The 27,126-nt window shown below is 47.1% G+C and overlaps 1 protein-coding gene across 2 annotated transcripts in view; it reads left to right on the plus strand.

Annotated features, from left to right (window-relative positions):
- Nucleotides 1–27,126, plus strand: part of ASTN2 (astrotactin 2) — a 2,581,355-nt gene that overhangs the window by 1,374,619 nt on the left and 1,179,610 nt on the right. For both annotated transcript variants that reach the window (XM_086921093.1, XM_086921094.1), the window contains exons 9-10: nucleotides 1,033–1,107; nucleotides 13,278–13,415. In XM_086921093.1, coding sequence (XP_086777219.1) covers nucleotides 1,033–1,107; nucleotides 13,278–13,415 — 213 coding nt within the window. The remainder of the gene's footprint in view (nucleotides 1–1,032; nucleotides 1,108–13,277; nucleotides 13,416–27,126) is intronic.

The raw sequence follows: 27,126 nt of genomic DNA on the forward strand, positions 1-27,126 counted from the left end.
GGCGGTCCGCCGTCCATCCCCAGAATGGCAGCGGTGCCTGTCGGGCACTGCTGTAGGGATTACAATACCCCTTTTCACCGGTCGTTCTGCAGTCTTTGTGACCACCAACAGACCGCCGCCATCATAATGTGACATGCGGTGATTCAGGTATCGAAGGTGGGGAGACCGCCACCGACAGCCAGTTGGTGGCAGTCTACCCGCCATCGTAATAAGGCCTGTAGACCTTAGCCATTATTAGTCTCTTTAGCCCAACAGAGTCCTGAGGGGTGAGAGTGTAAATGGCTGTGAGCATAGGAGAGAGCATTAGAGGTAGAGTGTGAAAAAGAACAAAGGAATCTGATTGTTTGATAGAGAGACCCATGCAAAATCCAGTAATGCTCTGCTTTGCAAATTCTATCAGATGCCCATTGTGCACTCTGCCATTGTGGGGGATAAAAAATATTCTACAATATTATTCTTTTACATTCCATGTTCATATTGCACTTGCTCTGCAAAAAAAAAAACAATACGTTTTAAAACCCTATAAAAACATACAGAAATTTTGAAAAACACCGTATGAATTCGCAAATAAGTAAACAATGTAATAAAGAAAACCTTAACATACTGGCAGCAAAACAAAGGAATTTCACCAAGCCTACGTGGTGGAGAAAAACATTGTGAAGGAATTAATTAAGACCATGTAAAGTGACCCATGATGAAATAGGCAGGGCATCGCTGTGCTAGATGGCACGGAGAAGGCTGTCCTTGTGTATTGGTGTGCTTTCATCATGTGCTGAATGCTGGACGTCTCACCAAGAGTGGATGTGCATTTTTATAATGTAGGCAGACATCTTTAACCCCTATCCATCTAGACTCCACTCTCTGCATATTAATTTCATGTTCAATACCTCTTGACCACTCCTTTTCATTGGTTCTTTTCAGTACCTAATATTTATTCAACCCTCAGTGACCCTGGGTTAATCTAGCACCAGCAGGAGGCATTAGGGAGATGGAAGAATGTAATGGTTCAGTGATGCTTCTCTTCTTTCACAGGCCCTGGCCATACACAACCCTGGAGAGAGGGTATGACCTGGTGACAGGAGAACAAGCACCAGAAAAGATTCTCAGGTAAGGGAAATGTCTTTGTTTAATGAAGGAATGTTGACTTTAGAGTCTGAAATGTTGCAATCACCACACACATTCAGGGCTGATTCCTATACATGGGGTAGGGAGTCCGAAGAGTGCCTCTGATAGCTGCTTCAGGGTCTGTTACGGCGGTCTTTGCCTTCTGCTTTGCAAAGTTTTAGAACTATCTGTGGTGGATGGTCAGTAGAGTGTAGGCCTGTCTACGATAGCCACTTTGAGGATTCTCTGTCTTGCTGGGAATGCTTTCCTGGTGATGCACCATGACTTTCTGTGATGCTTGCATAGAAGAGTCCAATGATTGCCTGTGATAGATCTTTATTGAAGAACCAGGACTGTACTTATCAAAGTATCAGAACTGTCTGCGAAGGCTGATAAAGTCCCCAGGCGATCTCTTGTGACTCCTCCAGGAATAACCAGGACTATCTGCTATGGGCACACAGTTGAATTTCTCATTGTCAAAACTGACTGTCTATGAGTCTATGATGGTTCCATATGGGAGTCAATGGTCTGTCTGCAAAGACAATTTATGAGTATATTAGCTTTGTCAGTGGTGTCTCCTTAGTGACAATCCCAAAATTGATTTTGACATGTTCTACAAGGAAGCCCACCACAAACTTTGGTAAGGTTTATCAAGTGACTTCATGTCAATCAGAAATGTATTTCCTTTTATTCTGCTTTCTTTATATAAGGCAGTGCATTCCTGGCAAAGGTGATTTCTCCTATACCTATCTGTAAAGGTTGAATTATATGTTGCAAGATTGTCTTTATGGAATGGAAACAACTGTGAATACGAATTAGGTATGCAGAGGCAAAGTCTATAAGAAGTGGTAGATGAATTAAGAAGCTCTGTGTTTAGGAAATGTGATTGCCCTATTGTGAACTGTAAGCACTACCTCTGGCAGGGTGGAAACAGGAATGGCAATTCCATGAATGGGAATCTGGGAATGTCACTGAGTGAAAATCTTCTGGTACTTTACATGGTGCAATGGGTGCATCTTTGGACCACCACTGCGAATTGATTAGGATGGCAGGGCAATACATGGTGCAGATATTTAGATATCATTGGATTGTTTGTGATGGGAATTCATTAAAGAAATCAAACTATATATGGTCAGTGGCTGGGTTGTCCTGAAACTACACTTAACAAAGGGAAAGTAATGGCAATTTGTATTAAAAGATGTGAGTAAGAAAGTTTGGAGTGAGGAATCCCAAAGATGTCATTCTTGTGAATGGAAGATATTAAGCATGTGTCTCTGATTGGTAATAGGAATAGAAATGTGGTTAAGAGACTATCTTATGGGAACTGGTTAGCCCCAAGGGCTGTTATGACATGGAGCAAGAAGTGTGTCTATTGCATGTTTATAAACTAGGACGGGGAGTGATCGTTCAGACAATCATTGATGAATTATCAAGCCATTATTTGGGTTTAGTTGAATCATACGTAAGGCTTACAATTTTCAGTTTTCACTGATTTTTACAGACAGATACAGACAAAAAAAATCTATTTTCTGTCTGTATTTATTTAACTATGGCTAAACACATAAAATAGCTTTTGTTATGGACCATTCTCACCACTGTCAACAATCAGTGCTAGATCAATAGCTGTGCAGATTGACAGCTTGGGGAGTAAATGCATTAAAAAGGGTTGCTAATGAATCTTAAAGAACTGTAGCAGTAAAGCTGTTTACGCTGTTCTACAATGCAAATGTTTTTAAATGTCTGTACTGTACTGTAAATGGCTAAACGTAATAGACATTTAAGCATAAGTAAACATTTGTCAGTTAAATAATTGTGGAATTCTACCCATTGTTGCTTCAATTTTTACATTAAGCACAAATTAGAAGTGGATAAATACAGATAAAATTTGCAAAAATTAAGTATAGATAAATACAGATGGAAATGTCCAAAAAATAAATATCATAAAACTGGGAGCCCTAATCATAAGCAATTTTTTTACAACCATATGTTTTTTACGTTTAATTGTATCAATGCCAGTATGTTGTCTTAGTACGTTTGTAAAAATGGGAAGTAACATTAACATGTCTTTTAAATATTTGATGGTTATCTTAATTTAGGAACCTACTTTTTAATAGTGATGAATTTCCACAAGAACAAATAATCTCTTGTGATAAACCCCAAGGTTGGATGTGGAATGACAAATACGTTTAATGCAGCAGTCAAATGGTACACCATATATCCATTTAGCTAATTATTTAATGAATGGTTTCAAAATGTCATTAGAGATAGAGAGTGAGTTCATGAAATGTATGTGATGAATGACAAGTAAGGAGATCCTAGGTGCTTTGCAGATGGGAACCGACATGGCCTATGTGGAATGGTTTGTAACGGAGGATTGTTAGAGAGGTCAAAGGAAGGTTTGTGGAGGGAAATGTCTGTGAGGAAAGGGAACATTTAACCATATTATGGGGGTGATTAGGACGGTGGGCAAACTTACATTCCCCCTCCAGCCTATTGGACAACAGGACCACCCGACTTGCTGTCAGCGTCCCGTCAATGTGATTACAATGCGACTGCCTCCAAGGCGGTCGCAATGTCTATCTTTTGTATTACGGCGGGTGCTGCGTGCTGCAGCACACGCAGCAGTACAAAAAATAAACAGGAAACATATCCCTGCACTACATGGCAGGCACTATACGGTGCCTGCCGCATGGTGCAGGAGTATGTAGGGGGGCACCATATGTTCCCAACTACACCCACATCCAAAGGCCAGAGGTGAAGGGGGTCCGCTACGGGCCCGAATGTCCCTTTCCACCAGCCTTTTTATGGTGGGTAAACTGCCATGAAATGGCTGGCGGGGAGGGATATCATAATCCCTACGGCGGTGCCTAACAGGCACTGCCACCACTGTAGGGATTATGGCTGCCTCCAAATCACTGACAGGCTCCTTGAGCCCGTCGAATGCGTTGCGGTCAGGCTTTCCGACCGCCATCCTTCCGCCTGCCATTATTAGATGGTGGGCGGAAAACTTGCCCACAATGGCGGTGAGACCGCCACCGGCAGGCTGTTGATGGCAGTCTCACCGCCATTGTAATCGGCCCCTAAAATCCTAAATACAGGTTGGATGAAAGCCCTTGTTAAGCTTTCTATCATCTGCAGGAATGTTTTCCTGTGAAGATACCCAGTGAAAATGTTGATTTAAATAATTCTACTATAACAATATTACTATTTTTACTTTTAATGGCCATGCAATAAGGTCTGTTGAACAAATATCTCCATATACGAAATTGTGCAATCAAGCAATTACTGACAATTACATAGGGCTGATTTTTTTAAATGTAAAATACACTTACAATGTATGAGAAATTAATTTGTGTTGGATTATGCATTATTTTATTGGTGGATATTTTAGGTGCTAGGTAGGTTCTGTAGCTTGGTCAGTATATTTGGAGCTGATTTGATTTAGTCTATATTATTGTAGAACATTGAGATCTGTATTTATATTTGGATCTCTGGACTTTCATTGGAGATTAAGGTGCACCATAGACTCTATTGTGAAGAGCAATGGTAGTCTGATCCTTGGACCCATTACTATAAGGTCAGAGTTGTTCTGGCAATGTCTTCCACTGGCACTTCACATGCAAGAGTGCATCCAACAACTGCATGTAGTGGAAAAGGTACATATTGGAGGGGTTTTTGTGGAAAATGAGCCCGCATTGCTATCGATGCCCAGGCTGCTGGCGCAAACCGCCTCTCAGTTCCCATGTTGAATAGTTACCAAATAAAGAGACGGGCGCTATAGTTACCAAATAAAGAGACGGGCGCTGGAAGCAGGAATCAAGAACAGAGTTTAATTCTCATGAGGAGAGCCAGTCATTTCGGACACGAAACACGGTGTCTTTCAGGAGGTGCTCTAACAAGTGAGCTGAGACTCTGGCTTTTATATCTTACAAAACACTTGGCATTACAGTCACAGCATTGTGAAACGAAGGAAAGATAACCCTATAATCCTCGTGTCAATCCCACCCCACATGTGTTCACAATAGGGACCCTTGACCTGCTGATAAGAGGGGAGGGCAATCACGCAGCTGAGTGTCTCATCAACAGTTTAGGATGTGCGCGCCTAATCATAGCCAGGGGGTGGGGTGGCCAGGATCAATAGTGGGTCCTTTGAAGAGGAGTGACTTCATGCAATAAGGGCAGTAAATGGTATCTCCTGGCTTAGGCGATGGCCTCGGACATGTGTGGTCAGCTGGGCTCGGGGAAAGGGGGTCATCAAAGGAGTGGCATTCATGCTGCGTGGACGATCGAGCGCGGAGGGAAGGCTTGTCAACAGAGGGGCATTCATGGAGGGAAAGGAGGTGTTGGTCAGGCGCGGCCGTGACTCCCAAGGACAGGGTCTTGCAGAAGAAGAAGGTTTATGACTTGCCCATGTGAGGAGAGGGAGGTGGTCAGGGTGCGCGCAGGGTCAGAGTCGCACAGAGAGAGAGAGAGATCTTATGACCTGTACATGAGAGAACAGGGGCAGTCAGATACAGCTGGGGGGGGCTATGTCAGCTGAGGCGAAGGATGCTTCTTCGAGAGGGAAATGGGGAATGCCTGGGTCAAGCAGGAGGGTTGCCTTTCACAGCAGGGTCGCGCAAAGGGAGAGGGTTTCATGGTCTATGCATGTGAGAGTGGGAGGGGGGGGGTGCTCAAATGCGCGCAGGAGGGAAGCCGGGGATTTTATAAAAACGGACAGAGAGGCCATGGCCTGAAATGGCTGTCATGTACATATGGGCACGGGCTTTCATTGGCAGAATGGTGTGGTCAACATTTCAGGGTATACGTGGTGCCTACAGGGAGGGGGACGGGAGAGGGCAAATGAACGCCGCTTAGGTACATTAATTTTGCTAATTTCCACAGTCGCCGCTTTTAACATAAGCGCGTTCATTTTCCTATTCTTCCTAGTTGAGGGGCGTACATATAAACATGTGGTTGATGAAATAGCATTTGTCAATACTAACATATTTGCACAAAAATCATGAACAGTTGATGTGATGGGCAGAATGCAGCACATAGGAAATTGCATTTTCGTTGTGTTCCTGACAATTAAACGCACTACATAGCATAAATCTTCCTAACTTAAAAATGTGACCAATGAACAGTTTTTGACCAGGTAGTTGAGAGCGGAATTCAGTTCAATATACAATATTTCTTCGTCACAGTGTCTTTTTATCATTGAGCCATCACTGGTAGGCTCTAGTCCGAGTACTTTCGTTGGCGCTGTTGAGCACCGGCGGTGGAGCTATAGGTCCAGCTCGGTTCTATCCTTACGCGTTGCAGGGTGCGGTCAGTCCTCTGCTGTTAGACCACAGTCCTGTTCCCTAAACAATCCGTTTGGCGGCGCCTTATGCTCGGCACCTATAGTTCTGTGGCAACACCCCATTCCCATATGAATGCAGTTCTTTCCTTTGGCAAAAAGTCACGTGGGAAAGAGGGTGAGGGTGGTTCAAATAGTCGATAGGAGAGAGAGCGGAGTTGGGTCAGAGTTCCTGGGACACACAAAAGGGACCAAGGGAGCAAAGGATAACAAGCAGGCAGGCCCATCAATCGGGCCCAAAGAAGGGGGACGGAGACTCCAGGCACACGTGGGTTAGCAGTCGGAGGGCTTCAAGGCGGCCCGTCATTTTTCATTTTCCACGTTGAAATTGCGGTCTCGTCCCGTATCTTGTTGCTCTGCAGCTCCACCTTTGGTCGAGGTCATACGTGTCCCAAGATCTGCAGTCAGGCTGTACGTCACATCTGACCCATCTCCTTCGGTGATCGTGAATCTTTGAATAGGTACAAGACAATGTTTTAGAGAAATGGCAGAAGAAGATATCTAAGCATGTGAATTCCTCCCTCAATTCTACGCATTTGGGAGATACGCTCACTGGTCACCGTCAGAGGTCCATTACCAAGCAGTGCCTGTGTCAGCATTCCTACTGAGTTTATGGCAGGTCTATCCATCGTCCTATTTATAACTCAAGTGAGGATAAATGAGATTCCCATCAACTGTGCATTACATCATATTCAACATTACGGAGCATTTCCCTTCAGGACTGGCTAACCTTTTCAAACAGGGCGGGGGTGCCATCATCGAGAGTCAGGCAAAACAAGGTTTTCTCGAGGGTCAACAGCTACTCATGGTCATCATGTTTATATCCGGGACAGCAGCTGGGGTATATCAAATGGGGTGGGGATGCTTCGGGCCCTCGCGCTTGGGTGCAAAAAAAGGGGGGGGGGCAATCTGGGCATTGGGGGTCAATCTAGACGTTGGCGTTCGTCTCTGAAGAACAGACATAAGGTGCCATTGACATACAGTTCCCCTATAAATGGCCAGATTTGGGGAACTTTTAGTCGTCTTACCTGTCCTTTCCTTCTCAGCCAATTCAAGTTCATAATTTTGCAGAAAGGAGAGGTAGTAATATGGCGAGTTACAATCATTTTTATTTCGGTCAATTTCGCTGAACACCTCCGCGTTCAATAAGTATCAAATCAGACTGGTGCCGGTGGGGCACAATTTTATCAAAAAGAGGGAGAGAAAATAGGGAGACTCTCATAGAGAGTGAGAGTCGTCCGCAATCTAAACGAGCCATTCGGTACACGTATGACATGTAGAGAGAGAGAGAGAGAGAGAGAGAGAGAGAGAGATAAGGGGGTGGTGAGAGAGAGAGAGAGAGAGAGAGAGAGAGAGAGAGACGTGTACGAAAATAGGTCATTTAGTGCGCTCACAACACAGAACAGCAAAGGTCAGGTAACACGCAAATACAGACGGAGGGAAGACATAAATCCGTACATTACACACACACAAACTCAGACAGGGAAGACGGCACATGCATTACACATATATAAGACATTTACGACAAGACGGGAAACAACAGGTGGCCAACAAAATCCATATTATATCCTACGTATCTTTTACTATCCTATTTATCTATGTGCTTAGCTCCTTCTACCCTTCCCTCCTTTTCCTTCTCGCTTGTTATGTTCGCGAGCGTTCCCAATTGCCAATACTTACACCTCAGTTGGTCGGTCAGAAATTAACCTGGCCGCGCTATTTACCCATGGTTGGATTTTAAACCATTTTTCAGTTCCTTCCTTTGGTGGGAAGTTCTCCAGGCTGAGGCAACGGCAAGTATTGATCGGGAGAACAGTCGGACAGCTTGGCTACATCTATAAGAGTGTGAAAAAGGGGGCAGTGCATTTTGAACACCAGCAACATTTCTAACTTCCCAGACGGGTGGTGCCGTGGTAACCCTTACCCGTATAATTTTCTTTGTCCTTTCCCTACCTAGTCAAACGTCCAGTTACATTATTTAACGCGTCATTTCTAGTCAATTTTTCGTCATTCAGTACCTGTCCAGTTTCTATGTCAGTCCATCCTCCCAGTTGCTATGTTCTAAGGAGGAACAGTCATGTTTAAGTCTACGTCTTTTAAAAACTTTTATTTGTCATAAGGACCATGCTCATATTCCCTTCTTCCCCTTCTCATTGGCGGTTCGGTCATCGTCCTTCCATACATCAGCCAAGGTTCCGACGTGACCTGCAGAAGGGAGGAGAAAGAAGGGGTGGGGGGCAATATTCAAACCTCATCAGCATGCAGTAATCCGGAAATGTTTTTACCTACCACATACTCGACCAATCTCCACGTAGTGCATTTCTTTACCATCACGGCGTTTAAGCCCAGAGGGACCAGTAAGGTCAGGTAGATAATCATTGACAGCCGGCGTATCTACATGAGTTACTTGGTCGCGACCCCTTTAGGTTGCGTGCAAGGGTGGCGGTCAGGTGGTATTTCTGTGGTGTCGTTTAAAGCTTCTAAAGCACTTTTCCGGCTGCCTGTGACACATAGTGTGGCTGCTAAATATCGGGTCCTTTTTAACCTTCAGCCTTCATCATACTTTCTCGTTGCTCACAGTAGTAATACATTCAAAACTCATTAATGCAACCGCTACAATTATGCTTTCGTTTTCAAAATACTTTTAATAAAAAGTGTTGATGTATAAATACAGGCCTACAACCCAGTGGACTGGCCACGGAGCAGATTGGAACTGTACATAGGAAGAACAAAGCTGGTGGCAGTTCATTGCATAAAGTGCGGCAGTGCAATAAAATCGTATTAAACTCCCCTACAGAGCAAACATGATGCATGTCAGTAATTCATCTTTAATAAATTCATAAATTCATTATCCAATGTTCATTCATTACCTAAATTACACCAATTCATTTTCCAACTCATAATCAGTACCCACCCTAAGTCAATTCATTGTCCAAGCACATACTCAATATCCTTCATATCTACTTTCATTATCCAAAACGTTATATATATCTCGGGGCAGAAAGCTTGCGCAATCAGGGTGCAACAAAGTTTATTCAAAACGTCTCATTTTGTGTCGGCGCCATTTTGGGTGGGGTCAGGCGAGTTCCAGCACAGTCAGAATGTCTCTAGTCTCGCATGGTTGGCCCAGAACCGTCCGTTGGCAGTTCAAAAAGTTTTGTGCTATGTGGTTAACAGTCTAACAAATATGGACCATTAGTCAAAGAGTGGGGAGGGCGGCAACAATTTTCCTACCGGGTCATTCTGGTGTTCCTCCGGAACCGAACAAATCTGTGCCGTGGCTGCATTTTAGCCATTTCCAATCCGAGGCTGGCGCCGGCAGGAGTTGCACCGATGTCGTGGTTCCCAGTGAAGGGGGCGGGGGCACCCATGCAGGGGGGTCGGGGGCCCCCCGGCTCTTATAGAATCTTCAAGGTCGAGGAGAGACGGTATGGAGCGTGTGCCCGTCCTGGGCAGAAGACCGCTTTTTGATGTTGACCCTCTTTAAGGAAGAGCATTGGGGTGTCGCTGGAAGCCTCCACCTGGAGGGAGGTGGGGGAGGCTCGTTCGCGCCGCCTCCCCCTTCCAGCGACCCCGCGCCGTTCCTCGGCTCCGTCGCTTCGATATTGGCCGTGCCAGCCATTGAAGATGGGGGGGGTGGTCGGCGGCTGAGGCAAGACAGCCCCCCCTTTTCTCTTGACATGTGGCGGGACTACCTGGAACTGTCCAGGGGTGGACATGTGGCGGGACTACTTGTCACTATGCAGGCGATGGCATGTGGCGGGACTACTTGCAACTATCAGGCGTTGGGTGTAGTTGCGGCCATTATAGCACAAAGAAATGCCGTCATCCTCGCCTTGGCTTCGGCCTTCGACGAAAGCCGGATCGGGTGAGAGAGAGGGGTGGTCGGTGGCCGAGGCAAGACAGCCCCCTCTCTCCCCGCGGCCTGCAGGGCGGCAGAAGAGAAGAGATGGAGAGGTCCTTGTCATTCTTTGGACCGCCTGCCCAACATCATCTCCTACCGACCGTGGCCAGGCGAGCCCCTCGTGCCTCGAGGCCTCGCCTTCCGGATGGGCGTGACCGCGGACTTGTTGCACTTCGGGAGCTTCCGGGAATGGGGGTAGGTACCTATTGAATTTGTTTCTATTTCGTGTGACCGTTATTTGGGCGTGGTGGGCAATGAGGCAGACATGTTGGGAGCAGGAATAGGCAGTGAAACCTAGCTACTCGTGGTTGTCTTTGCTGTCAAACTTTTTCGCCATTTTATATTTCTTATTACGAACTATTTCTAATGTTTCTTATTTTTAGTGAAGTCAAAAGCTCATCAGGGGGTTACTGACTTAGCCTGATTTCTTTTTATTTTCTTTCTTTTCCTTAGCGTGTTTCGAGCTAAAGTCTTCTGTTAGTAGGGAACGGTGATCACTTCATATTTTTATGTGTCCTTTTCACTAGGGGGTACTTCTGGACGGACCAGACGAGTTCCCTCCAATAAATGGTCCGGGGTGGAACGAGATTATCGATCAAAAAGGGGAACATATATTCCTTCATTAGGGTATCATCCTGGACAGACCGAGCGATGTACTTCCACTTACTAGGGTAGCCTCCTGGACGGACCAGTCGGTCTATTTCTACTAAATGGCCCATGAGTGGAGAGCATATGTCCTCCATAAGGGTAGTCTCCTGGGCGGACCATGCGAGCTACCCCCCAATAACCAACCAGTGGGGAGTGGGTAGGACTGACGAATTCACAAAGGGGCATAACCTACCCTTTACTACTTGCAAAGACTAGTCAGAATATTTCTATTCTACGTTGTTTGCAAATAGAAAATACCTCAAACGAAACAATTCCTGGAACAACAATGTCCAGGCAACCAACCAATCAAATGGGGAGAAAAACAGGCATGACGGATTACAACGGGGACAAATGTCTGCATTACCTGCCCTTCGCTATCCATAAAGGGAACAGAATATTCCTATTCGTCTCTGTTTGTGGACAGGGAAGATCTCAAAGAGCAACAATCGATTATTAATCGACTTCAAAACAATCAGTGGGGAGAAAAGTAGGCATGACGGATTACAACGGGGACAAAAGTCTGCATTATCTACCCTTCTCTATCTGCAAAGAGGGACGACGTTCCTATTCGTCGCTGTTTGCAAACAGAGAATGTCTCGTTCTCAATAAGAGAACCAATATTTCAAGTAGCATTCAAAGCTAAATGAACCAATACCAACGATGCCAGTATACACATACCGGTTCCAATACAATCAATCAATCAATCAGATGGATAAAACCATCCTACCAATCAGGCGTAAAAACACCCTACTTAATCTTACCCGGACCGGACCATACGGACAGTTCTTCGTCTTCCTCCTCCAGCGCCTGATTGTTCTCTTACTCCATGTAGCATTCCTGTGGGATTCCAGTCAGGACAATAGGTCACTCAAGAGAGGTCCTTTCAGAATTGGTGAAGTTCTTTTAATCGGCAGCCGGGCTAGGGCCCTCTCAAGGCAGGTATACTCCGATCATTTTAGACGTTCACTTCTTTGTCTGGATCTCTCTTACCGAACCCTATGTCACTGATGGACCCCGCGTTGGGACGCCAATTGTGGAAAATGAGCCCGCATTGCTATCGATGCCCAGGCTGCTGGCGCAAACCGCCTCTCAGTTCCCATGTTGAATAGTTACCAAATAAAGAGACGGGCGCTGGAAGCAGGAATCAAGAACAGAGTTTAATTCTCATGAGGAGAGCCAGTCATTTCGGACACGAAACACGGTGTCTTTCAGGAGGTGCTCTAACAAGTGAGCTGAGACTCTGGCTTTTATATCTTACAAAACACTTGGCATTACAGTCACAGCATTGTGAAACGAAGGAAAGATAACCCTATAATCCTCGTGTCAATCCCACCCCACATGTGTTCACAATAGGGACCCTTGACCTGCTGATAAGAGGGGAGGGCAATCACGCAGCTGAGTGTCTCATCAACAGTTTAGGATGTGCGCGCCTAATCATAGCCAGGGGGTGGGGTGGCCAGGATCAATAGTGGGTCCTTTGAAGAGGAGTGACTTCATACAATAAGGGCAGTAAATGGTATCTCCTGGCTTAGGCGATGGCCTCGGACATGTGTGGTCAGCTGGGCTCGGGGAAAGGGGGTCATCAAAGGAGTGGCATTCATGCTGCGTGGACGATCGAGCGCGGAGGGAAGGCTTGTCAACAGAGGGGCATTCATGGAGGGAAAGGAGGTGTTGGTCAGGCGCGGCCGTGACTCCCAAGGACAGGGTCTTGCAGAAGAAGAAGGTTTATGACTTGCCCATGTGAGGAGAGGGAGGGGGTCAGGGTGCGCGCAGGGTCAGAGTCGCACAGAGAGAGAGATCTTATGACCTGTACATGAGAGAACAGGGGCAGTCAGATACAGCTGGGGGGGGCTATGTCAGCTGAGGCGAAGGATGCTTCTTCGAGAGGGAAATGGGGAATGCCTGGGTCAAGCAGGAGGGTTGCCTTTCACAGCAGGGTCGCGCAAAGGGAGAGGGTTTCATGGTCTATGCATGTGAGAGTGGGAGGGGGGGGTGCTCAAATGCGCGCAGGAGGGAAGCCGGGGATTTTATAAAAACGGACAGAGAGGCCATGCCCTGAAATGGCTGTCATGTACATATGGGCACGGGCTTTCATTGGCAGAATGATGTGGTCAACATTTCAGGGTATACGTGGTGCCTACAGGGAGGGGGACGGGAGAGGGCAAATGAACGCCGCTTAGGTACATTAATTTTGCTAATTTCCACATTTTAATTGATCCCAGAGCCTTTTTGCCCGTACATAGAGCATACATTTATTTCAATTATTCTCTTTTCTTCCAGGTCCACTTACAGCTTAGGGCAGGGCCTGTGGCTGCCTGTGAGCAAGAGCTTTGTGGTCCCACCAGTGGAGCTATCAATCAACCCCTTGGCCAGCTGCAAAACAGATGTCTTGGTCACAGAGGATCCAGCAGATGTCAGGTAGGATTAAGACCTCAGAATCCAGTTCATGTGTGTTTTACTTTCTGGCACTCTATAGAGATTTTTTGTTGATGTAGGAATGGCATGCCGGGGTTTAATCTTGAAGTGCTGTGGCAGGTTTCGTCCTAATTAGGAATTTTACAGGTATTCTATCTACTATTAGTTCATTCCCATGATTCTTCATGAAGGAGCATTTGTGGTTGTGGGTGAGAAACAAGAATATTTATCACTAGAAGCCACCATACTGAAAACCAAAATTGAGTCTCCATCTCCATCTAAAGCTTAGACCCTGCCTAGACTTGTTGGTGCAAAACGTACAATACATTTTCTTATAAATTTTGAAATGTCAGGTAGTGATCAGGGGCGGCTAGAGCAGGTAAGAGTGGTGGGGGGGGGGGCGGCTCAACAGATGACTACAAGGGAAAATTAAATAAATAATTAATTTTCCCTCGTCTTCGTCTGTCGAGTCCCCCCACCCCGCTTCACTGCTCTTACCTGCATGGGCCGCTCCACGTAGTGATTAATTATTGGTATGGTCTTACGAACATAACTGTATGTAAGGCACCACATTTTCAAATGCTTTTAAAAAGAGGACTTATGAAATTTTAAGTGGTGTTATCATTGCATTTCCGAGTTTTTTAAATGGTAAGAAGGTTATTCTAGAACACCCGATGTATATAACAAGTACTGTAAATGATGATTGTTATTTAACCCCTTCACTGCGGCGGCTATTCCGCCGCAGTGCTAAGGGGGCGGAGGGGGCACGCGGCGGGCGCATGCTGGTGACGGAACCGCTCTGTCAAAAGCCGCGGTTGCTCTGTGCTCATGACGGAGCGGTTCAGTCACGGCCCGCCCGCTCAATGGAACGCTCAGGGCAGGCGCGGAATCCGCGATGCGCAGGCGTTCCGAGCGGGCCGTGACGGAACCGCTCCGTCATCAGCACAACGTGATCGCGGCTGATGACGGAGTGGTTCCGTCACCAGCAGGGGAGGGGTAATGCTAAAATCGTATGTTTATGGTATATGATGATTTTAAGGACTTACTTATTTGAGTTGCCTTAAATTCTTCCCTGATCTCAAATTAAGTGATGCACTTTTGAGATGGTGGGTTAGGGTCCACCCATGTTGGAAGCTCACTGGAGTCAAGGACGTTTAGCAAACATACTCTGGTGTTTGCTCAGGTAGCATTAGTAGAGAAGTGTGGCTCATTGGTTAGAGCGGCAGACCCTGATGCAGTAGTCTGGCCGGGACCAGGGTTCAATTCCTGCCTCGGCGGGTCTCAGGCTAAATTTCCTCGGACCTGATAATTCTCGCCTCGGTGCCTATTCTGATCATGAGCCCCACTCTGCACCTCTGGGCAATAGCTTACTTAATCTCTACAACGGCCCCAGCAACGCTGAGTATGCCTGGCTTCACTTTGGGGGTACACAGGAGTGGGCTCCTCACAGGGAAAGGCCAGGAAGAGTTCCTCAGCGGTATTCGAACAAGCGCTGAGATGCCTCCAGGTAGTCGTGCGCTATATAAGTGTGTAATTATCATTAGCAGTAAATGTACTGCAGTATATCTTATGTACATTGTTTCATGTGTTTTTCACTCATAATTATATATGTCCAAACATTTATATAAAATATGGTTGTTTTAATCGTTCTAATGCGTTGGAAATTATGGGATGAATGAAATACATTACTTTGCGTTGATTAGATATATATCTTTGTAAAAAGAAGCGATTGACCTTAATTTCTTAATTGCAGTGGACTTTTGTTTTTTAATTATTGTTTTTTTTTGCAAATGTTTTTGGGGCTTTGCCATGAAATAAATGAATAAAGTAAAGTGTAATCTTAATAGTTGCTCCAAAAATGTGAAACCCAGCCTCTGCTTCATTGAAGGTAGCCTTGTTTTTGCTGTAAGTCTGGTGGTGTTGACAGGGAAGGTGGCAGTGTTGGATTACTCTAAGCAACAGTGTACACCTGTTTGAGAGTTCTTAAAGGGCATGAAGAGCCTAATGGAAACACTGTATCAGTGCTGTGGGTCAGTGTGAGTGGAAGTGGTGCCACTGCAAGGCATACATTTATGTATCTTTGCTGAATTAATCTTGAACCGAGAATTATGAAATGAATATTTGAGGGAGTGATCAGGGTTGAATAAAGAGAAATTACTCACCACCCGCCTATGGTAACCTCTGAAATGTTCAATTATTCAAAGTTTAATAAATGGAAGAATGAAATATTGATGAGGATTTTACAGGGCTGCACACACAGTAAGACTGAATAAAAATGTGTTCTCTTTGCATAAGGTTAAATACGTTTCAAAAAGGGCTTACTCTGCAGAAATGTGCTCTTCAACATTCAGCAAATGAAAGAACTATTCAAATGCCTTTCACAGTTTCTGTGGGCTGTAATATCACGCTAACTCTGATGGTTGCAACAAATCTGTGAAGCAGCCTTGATCTTGCTATAATCTCTCTGCGGTTGTCCTATTTCACAGTTTCTGTGTTCAAATATCATGGCTTCCAGGAAAATATACATATGCTATCTGTGCATACAGATAATTTGGTCTGGCAGGGTATGATATATAAGTTTACAGATAAATGTGTTATTTACTTTTCAATAATCCCTCAGCTCTAATAGTGTATTATGTTAGGCAGTCTCTAGGCTTGTTTACTGTTCTGTGTCATAAAAGCTGATAAGCATGACTGTTGTATTTAGATAGGGCGTTATTCACGCTTTCTACTTGTTGGTGCTATTTTCACCTAAAACATTAAAAACGCATATCTCCTCTACCATGAAATGGATTTTTGTTGTGGTGTCATTTTTTTTATTAAATTGTATTCATTTTTTTTATTGTTTTGCTGATTTTATTGAGTTGTGTTTTTACTTTATTACTGTTTAAGTGTTGCATAAGTGTTTACACATTGCCTCTAAGGGAAGCCTGGCCATTTGTGCTAAGCTACCAGAGGGTTAAGCACAGGTTTATTTAGTGACTTCTGTGGTTCACACCGACAAGGATTGTGTTTATTATTTGGTCAGGCTTCCACCCCTCTCAATGAATAACCCAATTTCCTACACAGATCTTTTAGCACAGGTTTGCTGACTAGTCTTATCCGAGCACTGCCATTTGGTGGATGGTTGGATTTAGGGTGGATGTCAGAAGATTCTGTTGTTAAAGGAGATGTGTTTTCTAGGCAGAACCTGCTGTTTTGCATTTTCCTATTTGCTACTTCATGTAGACTTCTGACAGCTAGCTGCAGCGATCCCATGCAGGGAGAGATATGTGGGGGGATGCAAAGTCTGAGTAATTTGAGCTACATAAATCAAATACATTTTATAGAAATCCCAGATGGAACATCAATATGATGAAGGGTAGGTATCACATTTGAAAAATAATTGAGGTCATGATTAAATAACTTAAACATGGTCTACAATCGGTTCTCTAATTGAAATGAAGTCCAACATGTGCTTATTCGAAACCAGTGATGCCTTTTGAAACAGATAAAAAGGCAGAATGTAGGGTTAGATGATTTTAAATGTAATTAAAATATCTACTATGAAAGTAACCATGTAAAATGATGCACTCTTTTGATTGAGGTGTAAAGAGTGACATTTACACAGTGTAATGTGATTTTGATTGGATGTATGCAATCAAATCACGTATAACTAGTTACTCTAAAATAATTAACATACATATAGGTTTCTTTGTGGAAATCTGTTGTTGATAATCCTATTGACAAACACTGTTCATCAGTTAATTGACTTGAGACTAAACACCATAAATTAGTGATGCGCCCAACATATCAAACTTGAGTTTTGCCGCATGTAGAGGTGGGGAATCTCGCTTGATTTACAATGGAAGAAACTCAGCGGCCCCTACCCTGGGAAACCTTTGACCTTTTTACTTGTGCACCACAGGGCTGCCAAATCATAGTGGCTATAGCCCCACTATGAATAAGGCAGGGATACTACAGCTAATGTTTCTGCTCTAGGGCGCCAAGGTATGGTTGTCCTGATAAAAACTTTTTCTTAAATGAACTGGAAAAACATGGCCGCCCCCTCGACGTTCAACAGTGATGAAAGTGCACGTGCTGCACCAGTTGATATACTTTCATCACAGGGTGGCACAGTAGGCAGATAAGAAGGTATAGATAGCTGTTCCTTTCTTTCTCAGGGTGGTGAAAGTGAAAACCTCAGCCAATCTGGATGGCTGGCGCACACCTCGCCAAAGAGCAAAAAATCCCTTAAACCTGGACGTGTTGGAAATCGCTCTAAATGTTTTCTACAATACTGATTGGAAAATATGTCTTCTTTTGCTATGTTGTGCCGTATAGTGCTTAGTGTGCTGTTATCCATGTACAAATTATATGTAACGTTTCTTCTGAATGTACTCTTACACTTATTTCCAGTTCAAAAAGCAAGTGTAATAATACACTTGGAAAGTCATGCCAGATGCAGGTTTCCAGGCATATTATTGTGCCCCTCATGTGACATTTGAGGCAAGTGTACAGGTTAGTGGACGTTCAAGGCTAATAAAACCTTGTTCCTACCACTTCCCACCTCTTGCGTCAGATTCCCTATTACTTTTGTGGATTTCTTCAAACATGGTTGAATGGAGAAGTAACCATTTATACCTGATTGTTTTTTGTGAATTTCTGGCAGGTGTAATTGTAGCCAAGATATATGTGTGTGTGTATGTGTGTGTGTGGTGTGTGCGTGCGTGTGTGTGCGTGTGTGCGTGTGCGTGTGCATGTGCGTGTGTGTGTGTGTTTGTGTGTGTTTGAAGCTAGGTTTGAGTCTGGCGGGAGGCTCAAGCTTCCTGTGATTCTGGGCAAATCACTTAATCTCCCCGTACCTAAAACAATATTAACGTGTCTGCCTGTAATGCAACTGGTGCTCATGTAAAGCAATCTGATACTTTCGGGTCCCGATTGCGCTAAATAGAACAGCCCAAAATATATATATACATATATATATATATATATATCACCTACTGGCGGTCGCCAGTAGGTATATATAGTTAGGATTTTTTTCCTATGGGATTTCTGAAAATTCTATGTCGAATAACTTTGGCGTTTGTAGACGGAATTGGCTGAAATTTCCAGGAAAATGGCACATTTGGTTTCTGAGCAGCCCCTGAAAATTTGGGGGGGTTTCGTCAAGGGGGGGCCGAGAAATAAGGGGGGTCCCAAAACGCGTTTTTCTCATTCATTTTTCCATAGGGCGGTTGGAATCACTTTTAGCTCGAACGGCTGAATGGATTTATACGAAACTTGGCAAAATTGTAGATTTGGTTTGCCCGACGTGCCTTTGCTATGTCTCAATATATGTGCTCCAGTGGATTTTGAGAAATTAACATTTGAAAAAACAGATATATCTGTGACAGCGTCCCGGTTAGCGCCCCGGTTCGCGTACCTGACGCGTAACGGAACTTCGCGAGGAGAAGCGGATTGGCTCCCTGGTGACTGTCAACATTCTAAACAGTCCGGAGCGGCCGCCATCTTGTGTCTCGGTAGGATCGAGACACAAGAAGTGGAAAAAACAAAGTGGGAAATGAGCATAAGGGGGCAGAGTACATCCTCCCTGTTAGAACTGGGGGTCTCTAGTTGGCAGAGGTAGGTACCACTGTCCAAATAGGGACCCTTGCTTCTAGTCAGGGCAAGGAGATAACCCTCTAAGATAACCCCTGCTCGCCCTCTAGGTAGCTTGGCCTGAGCAGTCTAGGCTAACCAGAGGCAATGCATAAAGTATTTGTACCAACACTCACAGTAACACAGTGAAAACACCACAAACTGATTCCACAACAGTTTAGGAAAATAAAGATATTTAATCTAAACTACACAAGACCAAAACGACAAAAATCCAACATACACAGTTCAAGAATATGGTTTCAAAAGAGTTCTTCAGGTTGTAATCAAAGTTCTTTAAGTTGCGTTAAAATAATCCACAGATGCGTGAAAAGTTCACAGTTGCGTCACGTTGACTCACAGTACCTTTTAGATGCAACAAAGTTCCACAAGCAGGAAGCTGGTGCGGTGGAAACAAGCGATGCATTACTCCTGAGACCCTGGGGAGGCGATGCGACAGCCCCGCTGCAGCAGCGGGCGTGTGGCGACGAATCCCGTCTGTATGGGGAGGAAGGCAGCTTGCGTGGATTCCGGTGCGTAGGTTCCGTGGGAAGTCTGTTCTCGCAAAGGCACGATGCGATGATCTCGTAGGGGCTGCGACGATCTCCGGGGCGACGATGCGCGGTCCAGCGGTGATCCTTTCTCTCTCGCAGCTCCTCGATGTGATGGTTCTGCGACGATGTTCGCAGCGACGTGATGCGGTCCGCAAGCAAGCGGTGCGGCGATCTCACCCAGACGACAGGCTCTGCGAAGACACTCGCAGCGATGTTCGATTCTCCCGCACCGGTCTGGTGCGTCCCGCAAACGAAGGGTGCGATGGCTCCGGCAGCGATGTCAGGCGCTGCGCCGATCTCGACCTTCGTAGCGGCGGGAAACTTCTCGCACTGTCGGGGATGCGCTCCGCAAGCGAGCGATGCGACACTTTTCAGCTTCACAAGTTCCTCAGCTTAGTCTCAAGCTTCCCAGCTCAGGTTCAACTTCTAGAGGCCCCACAACTGGATCAAGCACTCTACGAAGGACAGAACTCTCTCAGCAAAGTTCAGGGAGACTGGGGGTGAAGTCCTTTTGTTCCTGGGACTTCGGAAACAGGGAGCCAGCTCTTCTCAGGCCCTTGGAGATTCCTTACAAGACAGGGGACACAGCTCACAGCAAAGTCCTTCCCCTCTCCTTGGCAGCAAAGCAACAGCAGGTCAGTCCAGCAGAGCAACAGCAGGACAGTCTTCCTTCTTCAGAGTCAGCTTTCTCCTTGGCAGAGGTTCCTTCTTGATTTCCAGGATGATCTAATTTTCTGTTGTCAGGGGTCCTGTACTTATACCACTAAAGTCTTTGTTCTCTCTGTGCATGTGGGCCCTGAGCCCGGTCTGAACCAGTTCTGGGTGGATCCTGAGCACTTTGTTTTGCTGGCTGCATCTTTCCTTTCAGAGTGAGGGGCAGGGTCCTCAGCCGCCCAGCAGGAGGTGGAGCCAGCATTGTGGCAGGCAGGCACAGCCCTATTCAGCCCAGGTGCTAACTCCTCCCACCACTCAGGTAGCAATTGCATTCATTCAGCCTAGTGCTGACTCATCCAGCCTCCGGGGGAATTCCCCAGCCCCTGTCACTCACAAACCAGACAGTCAATACACAAACAGGCCCAGGCACACAGAAGGGTCAGACAAGAGAACAGCAACTTTCTAAAAGTGCTGTTCTCAAACACAGGATTTAAAAAACACCTTTCCTAAAAGGTGTATTATTAAATTCTGAGTTCAGGGATACTAGATACTTATGTCCTATCTTGTTCCTATGGGAAGAAATGCTGTTAACCACTGTAGCCAGCATCCCCCATGTTAACCTATGGAGCAAGATAGCCTTACAATAGTGAAAAACGAAAATGGCTGTAATTCACTACCAGAGCATGTCACCTGCACTAGTACATGCTCTACCTTTCACATACACGGCACCCTGCCCAGGGGGGTACCTTGGGCCTTCCATAGGGGTGACTGATGTGCACGTAAAGGGAGGGTTAGGCCTGGTCAGCGGGGACGCGGACCAGGAGGACATGGCAGTTCTAAACTGCCCGTAGGCGCTGCAGTGGCAGGCCCGAGACACCATTTTAGAGCTACTCCTGTGGGTGGCACAATCAGTGCTGCAGGCCCACTAGTAGCATTTGTCATCACCGGCCCTGGCACACCCCGTGCACTTTACTAGGGACTTCATGGTGATACAAATATGCCGAACATGTATATCCAATCAGAATAACAATTTACATAGGGAGCACTTACACTCTGGCACTGATCAGCAGTGGCAGAGCGTCCAAAGCATCTAAACCAGCAAAAACGAATCCAGCACAGCATCGAAAAATACAGGAGGCAGAGGCAAAAAGATAGGGGTAATCACGCCAAAGATGCCAGGTCTAACATGTGTCCCCTCCAGCTGAAAGTGGGGAGAACTACCCACCCTCTTGGGAGTTCTCTTCACTAAGGTGGAAAAACCTAGACACACCATCAGCGTTGGCGTGTTCTGTACCAGGGCGGTGTTCCACCGTAAAGTCCATTCCCTGTAGGGAGATGGACCACCTCAACAGTTTTGAATTCTCACCCCTCATGTGCATTAACCACCTGAGGGGCCTGTGGTCGGTCTGAACACGAAAGTGAGTCCCAAACAGGTAGGGCCTCAACTTTTTCAGAGCCCAGACCACAGCAAAAGCCTCCCTTTCAATCGCACTCCACTTCTGTTCCCTGGGGAGTAGCCTCCGACTAATGAAAGCTACCGGCTGGTCTCCATTTTCCTCAGTGGCTTGTGAGAGTACTGCTCCCACACCATGCTCTGAAGCGTCCGTCTGAACTATGAACTCACTGGAAAAGTCAGGTGCCTTGAGCACCGGTGCTGTGCACATCGCAGTTTTCAGGGCATCAAAAGCAGTTTGACAGGCGTCAGTCCAGTCAACTCTTTTGGGCAACTTCTTGGAAGTGAGTTCTGTCAAGGGAGCGACAATGGTGCCATATCCCTTGACAAACCGTCTGTAATACCCGGTGAGTCCTAAAAAGGCCCTCACCTCTGTCTGGGTCTTGGGGGGCTCCCAAGCCAGAATGGTATCAATCTTTGCCTGTAGGGGCGCCACCTGGCCGCTCCCCACCTGGTGTCCCAAATACACCACAGATCCCTGCCCTATCTGGCACTTGCTGGCCTTGATAGTGAGGCCTGCCTTTTGCAGAGCCTTCAACACAGAGGTGTTGCAGGTGTTCCTCCCACGTGGAGCTGAACACCGCAATGTCATCCAGGTATGCGGCGCTGAATTCCTCCAGCCCGGACAGTACCTGGTTAACCAGTCTCTGGAACGTGGCAGGGGCATTCTTCAACCCAAAGGGCATGACACGGAACTGGAAGTGCCCCTCTGGCGTCGAACATGCTGACCTCTCTTTGGCCCCATCAGTTAAGGCAATCTGCCAGTACCCCGAAGTCAAATCAAATGTACTGAGGTACTTGGCAGCTCCCAACCGATCCACGAGCTCATCAGCTCTGGGGATAGGGTGTGCGTCAGTCTTCGTGACCGCATTGAGCCCCCGGTAGTCCACGCAAAACCGGAGTTCTGGAGGGCCACCGGGGGTAGCAGCTTTCTAGGGGACCAAGACCACTGGGCTAGCCCAGGGGCTGCTGGAGGGCTCAATCACCCCTAGCGCCAACATCTTGGAAACCTCTTCCTTGATGCTGGCCCTGACCTTGTCAGCTACCCTGTAAAATTTTTGCTTCACAGGCAGACTGTCTTCAGTGTCCACATCATGGACGCACCAGTTGGTGACTCCTGGGGTCAGGGAGAACAGAGAGGGGAACTGACCCAACCCTTGGCGACAGTCACTCTGCTGTTCTGGGGTCAGGGTGGGCGAGAGGACCACCCCATCCACTGACCCGTCTTGCTCTTTGACTGCCAGGAGGTCAGGGAGAGGATCGCTATCCTCTTCCATCCCTGCATCTGTAGCCATGAGCATGGTTACTTCAGACCTCTCAAAGTGTGGTTTGAGGCGGTTCATGTGCAAGACTCTCAGGGGCTGCCTGGGAGTCTTTAGGTTAACCAGGTAGGTTACCTCGCTCTTCCTTTCCACCACCTCACATGGCCCAGACCACTTGTCTTGGAACGCGCAAGGCTCCACTGGCGCCATCACCCACACTTTCTGCCCAGGTTGAAATTCGACCAGAGTGGTATTCTGATCGTACCATCTTTTCATTTCTTCCTGGCTTGCTTCCAGGTTCGCCTGAGCGAGTTTCCTGAAGCGTTGTGTCTGGTTGCGGATGGCCAGCACATAGCTGAACACATCCTGGGGGGTTTTCCCACGGGACTTTTCCCAACCCTCCTTCACCAGCGAGAGAGGTCCTCTAACAGGGTGGCCATACAGGAGTTCAAAGGGACTGAACCCTAAGGACATCTGAGGCACCTCCCTGTAGGCAAACAACAGGCATGGTAACAAGACGTCCCACTTCCGTCTCATGGGCTCCGCTAGGCCCATAATCATGCCCTTCAGGGTCCGGTTGAACCTTTCAACCAGCCCATTGCCTTGAGGGTGGTAAGGAGTGGTGAACTTATAAGTTACCCCACACTCCTCCCACAGAGACTTCATGTACCTAGAGATGAAGTTGGTACCCCGGTCGGAGACCACCTCTCTGGGGAACCCCACACGGGAAAAGATCCCCATCAATGCACGGCCCACCACGGGTGCTGTGATTGTCCTGAGAGGGACTGCTTCCGGGTACCGGGTGGCATGGTCCACCAAGACCAGGATGAACCTGTTGCCTAAGGCTGTCTTGGGGTCCAGGGGCCCTACGATATCTATGCCCACCCGCTCGAAAGGGGTGCTCACCACTGGGAAGGGTTGAAGGGGGGCCTTCAACTTCATTCCAGTCTTGCCACTAGCTTGCCAGGTTTGGCAAGATCTGCAAAAGGAACCAACGCGCTTTCTCATCTGGGGCCAGTGGAAGTGGGTGACAAGCCGGTTCAGGGTCTTGTCTTGCCCCAGATGTCCTGCAAGAGGCACGTCATGAGCCAGACCCATTAGGAAGTTTCTGAAGCGCTCGGGTACCACCAGCACACGGGCTGCACCGGGCTCAGCAAACTTAGGCTCGCTATAAAGTAGGTCACCTTCCCAGTAAACATAGTGATCTTTGACTGCTCCACCTGCTGCCTGATCTACAGCCTGTTGCCGCAGACCAATGAGGGAAGGGCATTCCTTCTGCGCCTGGCAGAACTCCTTCCTGGAGGGACCACCTTCTTGCTGCCAATGGGTCAGCTCAGGTAGGTCGCCCAGTTCGGCTACCTGTTCCCCTGTAGGTTCCAGGGCATCCCCCTCAGGTTCTGCTTCCTCCTGGACCGTGGGAACGGCTGGGGCTGGTTTCCCGCGCCCTCTGCCTCTTCCTCTCCTGGCAGGTCTCTGGGCCACTGTTTCAGGCTCCAGTTCTGCTGATTCACCCTTACTGTCTGCCATAGCACGCGTGGTCACGCAGATCCACGCAGGCAGACCCAACATCTCCAAGTGAGTTCGGTGTTCTATGTCTTTCCATGGAGAACTCTCCAGGTCGTTGCCTAACAGACAGTCTACAGGCAAGGCATCACTGACAACTACTTCCAAAAGACCAGAGACTCCTCCCCATTCAAAGGAAACCTTCGCTAGCTTGCAGAGGCGCACTGAGCTGTCAGCGGCCACTACAGGGCGGAGTACGCCAGGGATGATTTGCTCTTCAGACACCCACTGACACCTCACGGATGTCACACTGGCTCCGGTGTCTCTCAGTGCCTCAACCTCCCTCCCATTGATGGTCACCTTCTGCCCATATTTCTTAGTGTTAGAGGGCAGTAAGGTTTCCGGGCCCATCTCTCGGTCTCCTAGCGAGACAAGGGTCATGACTGCTAGCTCTCCCCAGTCACTAGAAACCAAATCCCCACCCAAAGCTGCACTAGCTAACGCTGGGGCGGGAGCACCAGTGGGTGCGGGTTTCTTCTGGGGACATTTCGGAGCAATATGGCCCACCTCATTGCAGTGATAGCAGGTAGGGGGACCCTGGTTATTCCTCCTGTCTCTATTGTCCCGCCTGCCCTTAGAGGGCCATGGCTGTTTAGATTTGGGGGGTTGTGAATCCTTTTCCTGGGAACTATTTTGGGGCCCTTGTGAGAACTCCTTTTGGTTACCCTTGTCCCCCCCACTCTTCTGCTGGGGACCCTGCCCACCTTTGGCTGTGGTACCCACAATTCCTCTGTGGACCCTGGTACTGGTCCAGCGGTCCGCCTCCTTAGCAAGCTCAATGGGGTCTGTCAGCTTGCTATCTAAAAGATGCTGGTGCAGCTCTGGAACACAAAGACTACTCAAGTGCTCCCAACTGATTAAATGCAACAACCCCTTCAAATCAGTTACTTTACTGCCCTTCATCCAACCTTCCAGTGCACGCGAGTATCCATTCACACACTCCATCGAAGTCTCAGACTCTTTCTTCTTGGAGTTTCTAAACTGCAGTCTATACTGCTCTGGAGTAAGGCCATACCTGAGACATAAGGCCTCCTTCATATTGGGGTAGGTCATGGCACCTGCCAACTCTAAGGGCTCTAGAGCACTCCTCCCAGAAGCCTCAAAATGTTTCCACAGGCCCGCCCCCCAATACTGATCAGGCACACCATTCATCTTCAATGCAATTTCATACGAAGTGAACCAGGCATAAATATCCTCACTCCTATGGTAATTCTGTACCAGGTCTTTGGGAATATATACTTTACCCCCATGCACTGGCTGCGCGCTGCCACCATTTGAACTGGCATCCACATCCTTGTTTTTCAGATCCAGCTCTTTCATTCTCAACTCATGAGCCAAAAGCAATTTCTTTTCCTCTAAGGCGCGGGCATTCTTGCTCTCCTCCGCCGCCTTCTCTACTTCCAATTGCTTCATTTTCATTTTCATGACCTCCAAGTCATATTCTCTTATTCTTTGATTTTCCTGTAACTCTTCTGGGGTGAGGCCCCTACTGGAGTGGTTGCTGCCAGCTCCTGAGCCTACTCTGCCCACTGGCAGATCTTTGCCTTGAAAAGCACTTTCTACATCCACAACATCATTTCCTTCTTGTGCCTCCCAATGGGTTTTCAAGATTCTCTGCAGCTCCTCCTTCCTGTAGGCGCTCTTTATGGGGCACTCAAACTGCTGGCAGAAGTACCTAAGATGCTTTACCGGGTAGGAGTACAGATCTTCAATCGAGAATTCCAAATCTATCTCTGCCTCCTCACTGGGCGCCTTCCCATTCAGAGACATGATGCTTTTCGAAGAGTTACTCAAAAATAGAATTCAACAACTCAAAAACCAATAGTATGCGGTGGCGTAGTGGTCTGCACTCACTAGTGATGTACACCAATTACTGTGGGTCAAGTACAAATACAAGTTCAAATCCCACCGCCTGACCACCAATGTTAGAACTGGGGGTCTCTAGTTGGCAGAGGTAGGTACCACTGTCCAAATAGGGACCCTTGCTTCTAGTCAGGGCAAGGAGATAACCCTCTAAGATAACCCCTGCTTGCCCTCTAGGTAGCTTGGCCTGATCAGTCTAGGCTAACCAGAGGCAATGCGTAAAGTATTTGTACCAACACTCACAGTAACACAGTGAAAACACCACAAACTGATTCAACAAAAGTTTAGGAAAATAAAGATATTTAATCTAAACTACACAAGACCAAAACGACAAAAATCCAACATACACAGTTCAAGAATATGGTTTCAAAAGAGTTCTTCAGGTTGTAATCAAAGTTCTTTAAGTTGCGTTAAAATAATCCACAGATGCGTGAAAAGTTCACAGTTGCGTCACGTTGACTCACAGTACCTTTTAGATGCAACAAAGTTCCACAAGCAGGAAGCTGGTGCGGTGGAAACAAGCGATGCGTTACTCCTGAGACCCTGGGGAGGCGATGCGACAGCGCCGCTGCAGCAGCGGGCATCTGGCGACGAATCCGGTCTGTATAGGGAGGAAGGCAGCTTGCGTGGATTCCGGTGCGTAGGTTCCGTGGGAAGTCTGTTCTCGCAAAGGCACGATGCGATGATCTCGTAGGGGCTGCGACGATCTCCGGGGCGACGATGCGCGGTCCAGCGGTGATCCTTTCTCT

The sequence above is a fragment of the Lissotriton vulgaris genome, chromosome 5, assembly GCF_964263255.1.
Source record: "Lissotriton vulgaris chromosome 5, aLisVul1.2, whole genome shotgun sequence".
NCBI lineage: Eukaryota > Metazoa > Chordata > Amphibia > Caudata > Salamandridae > Lissotriton > Lissotriton vulgaris.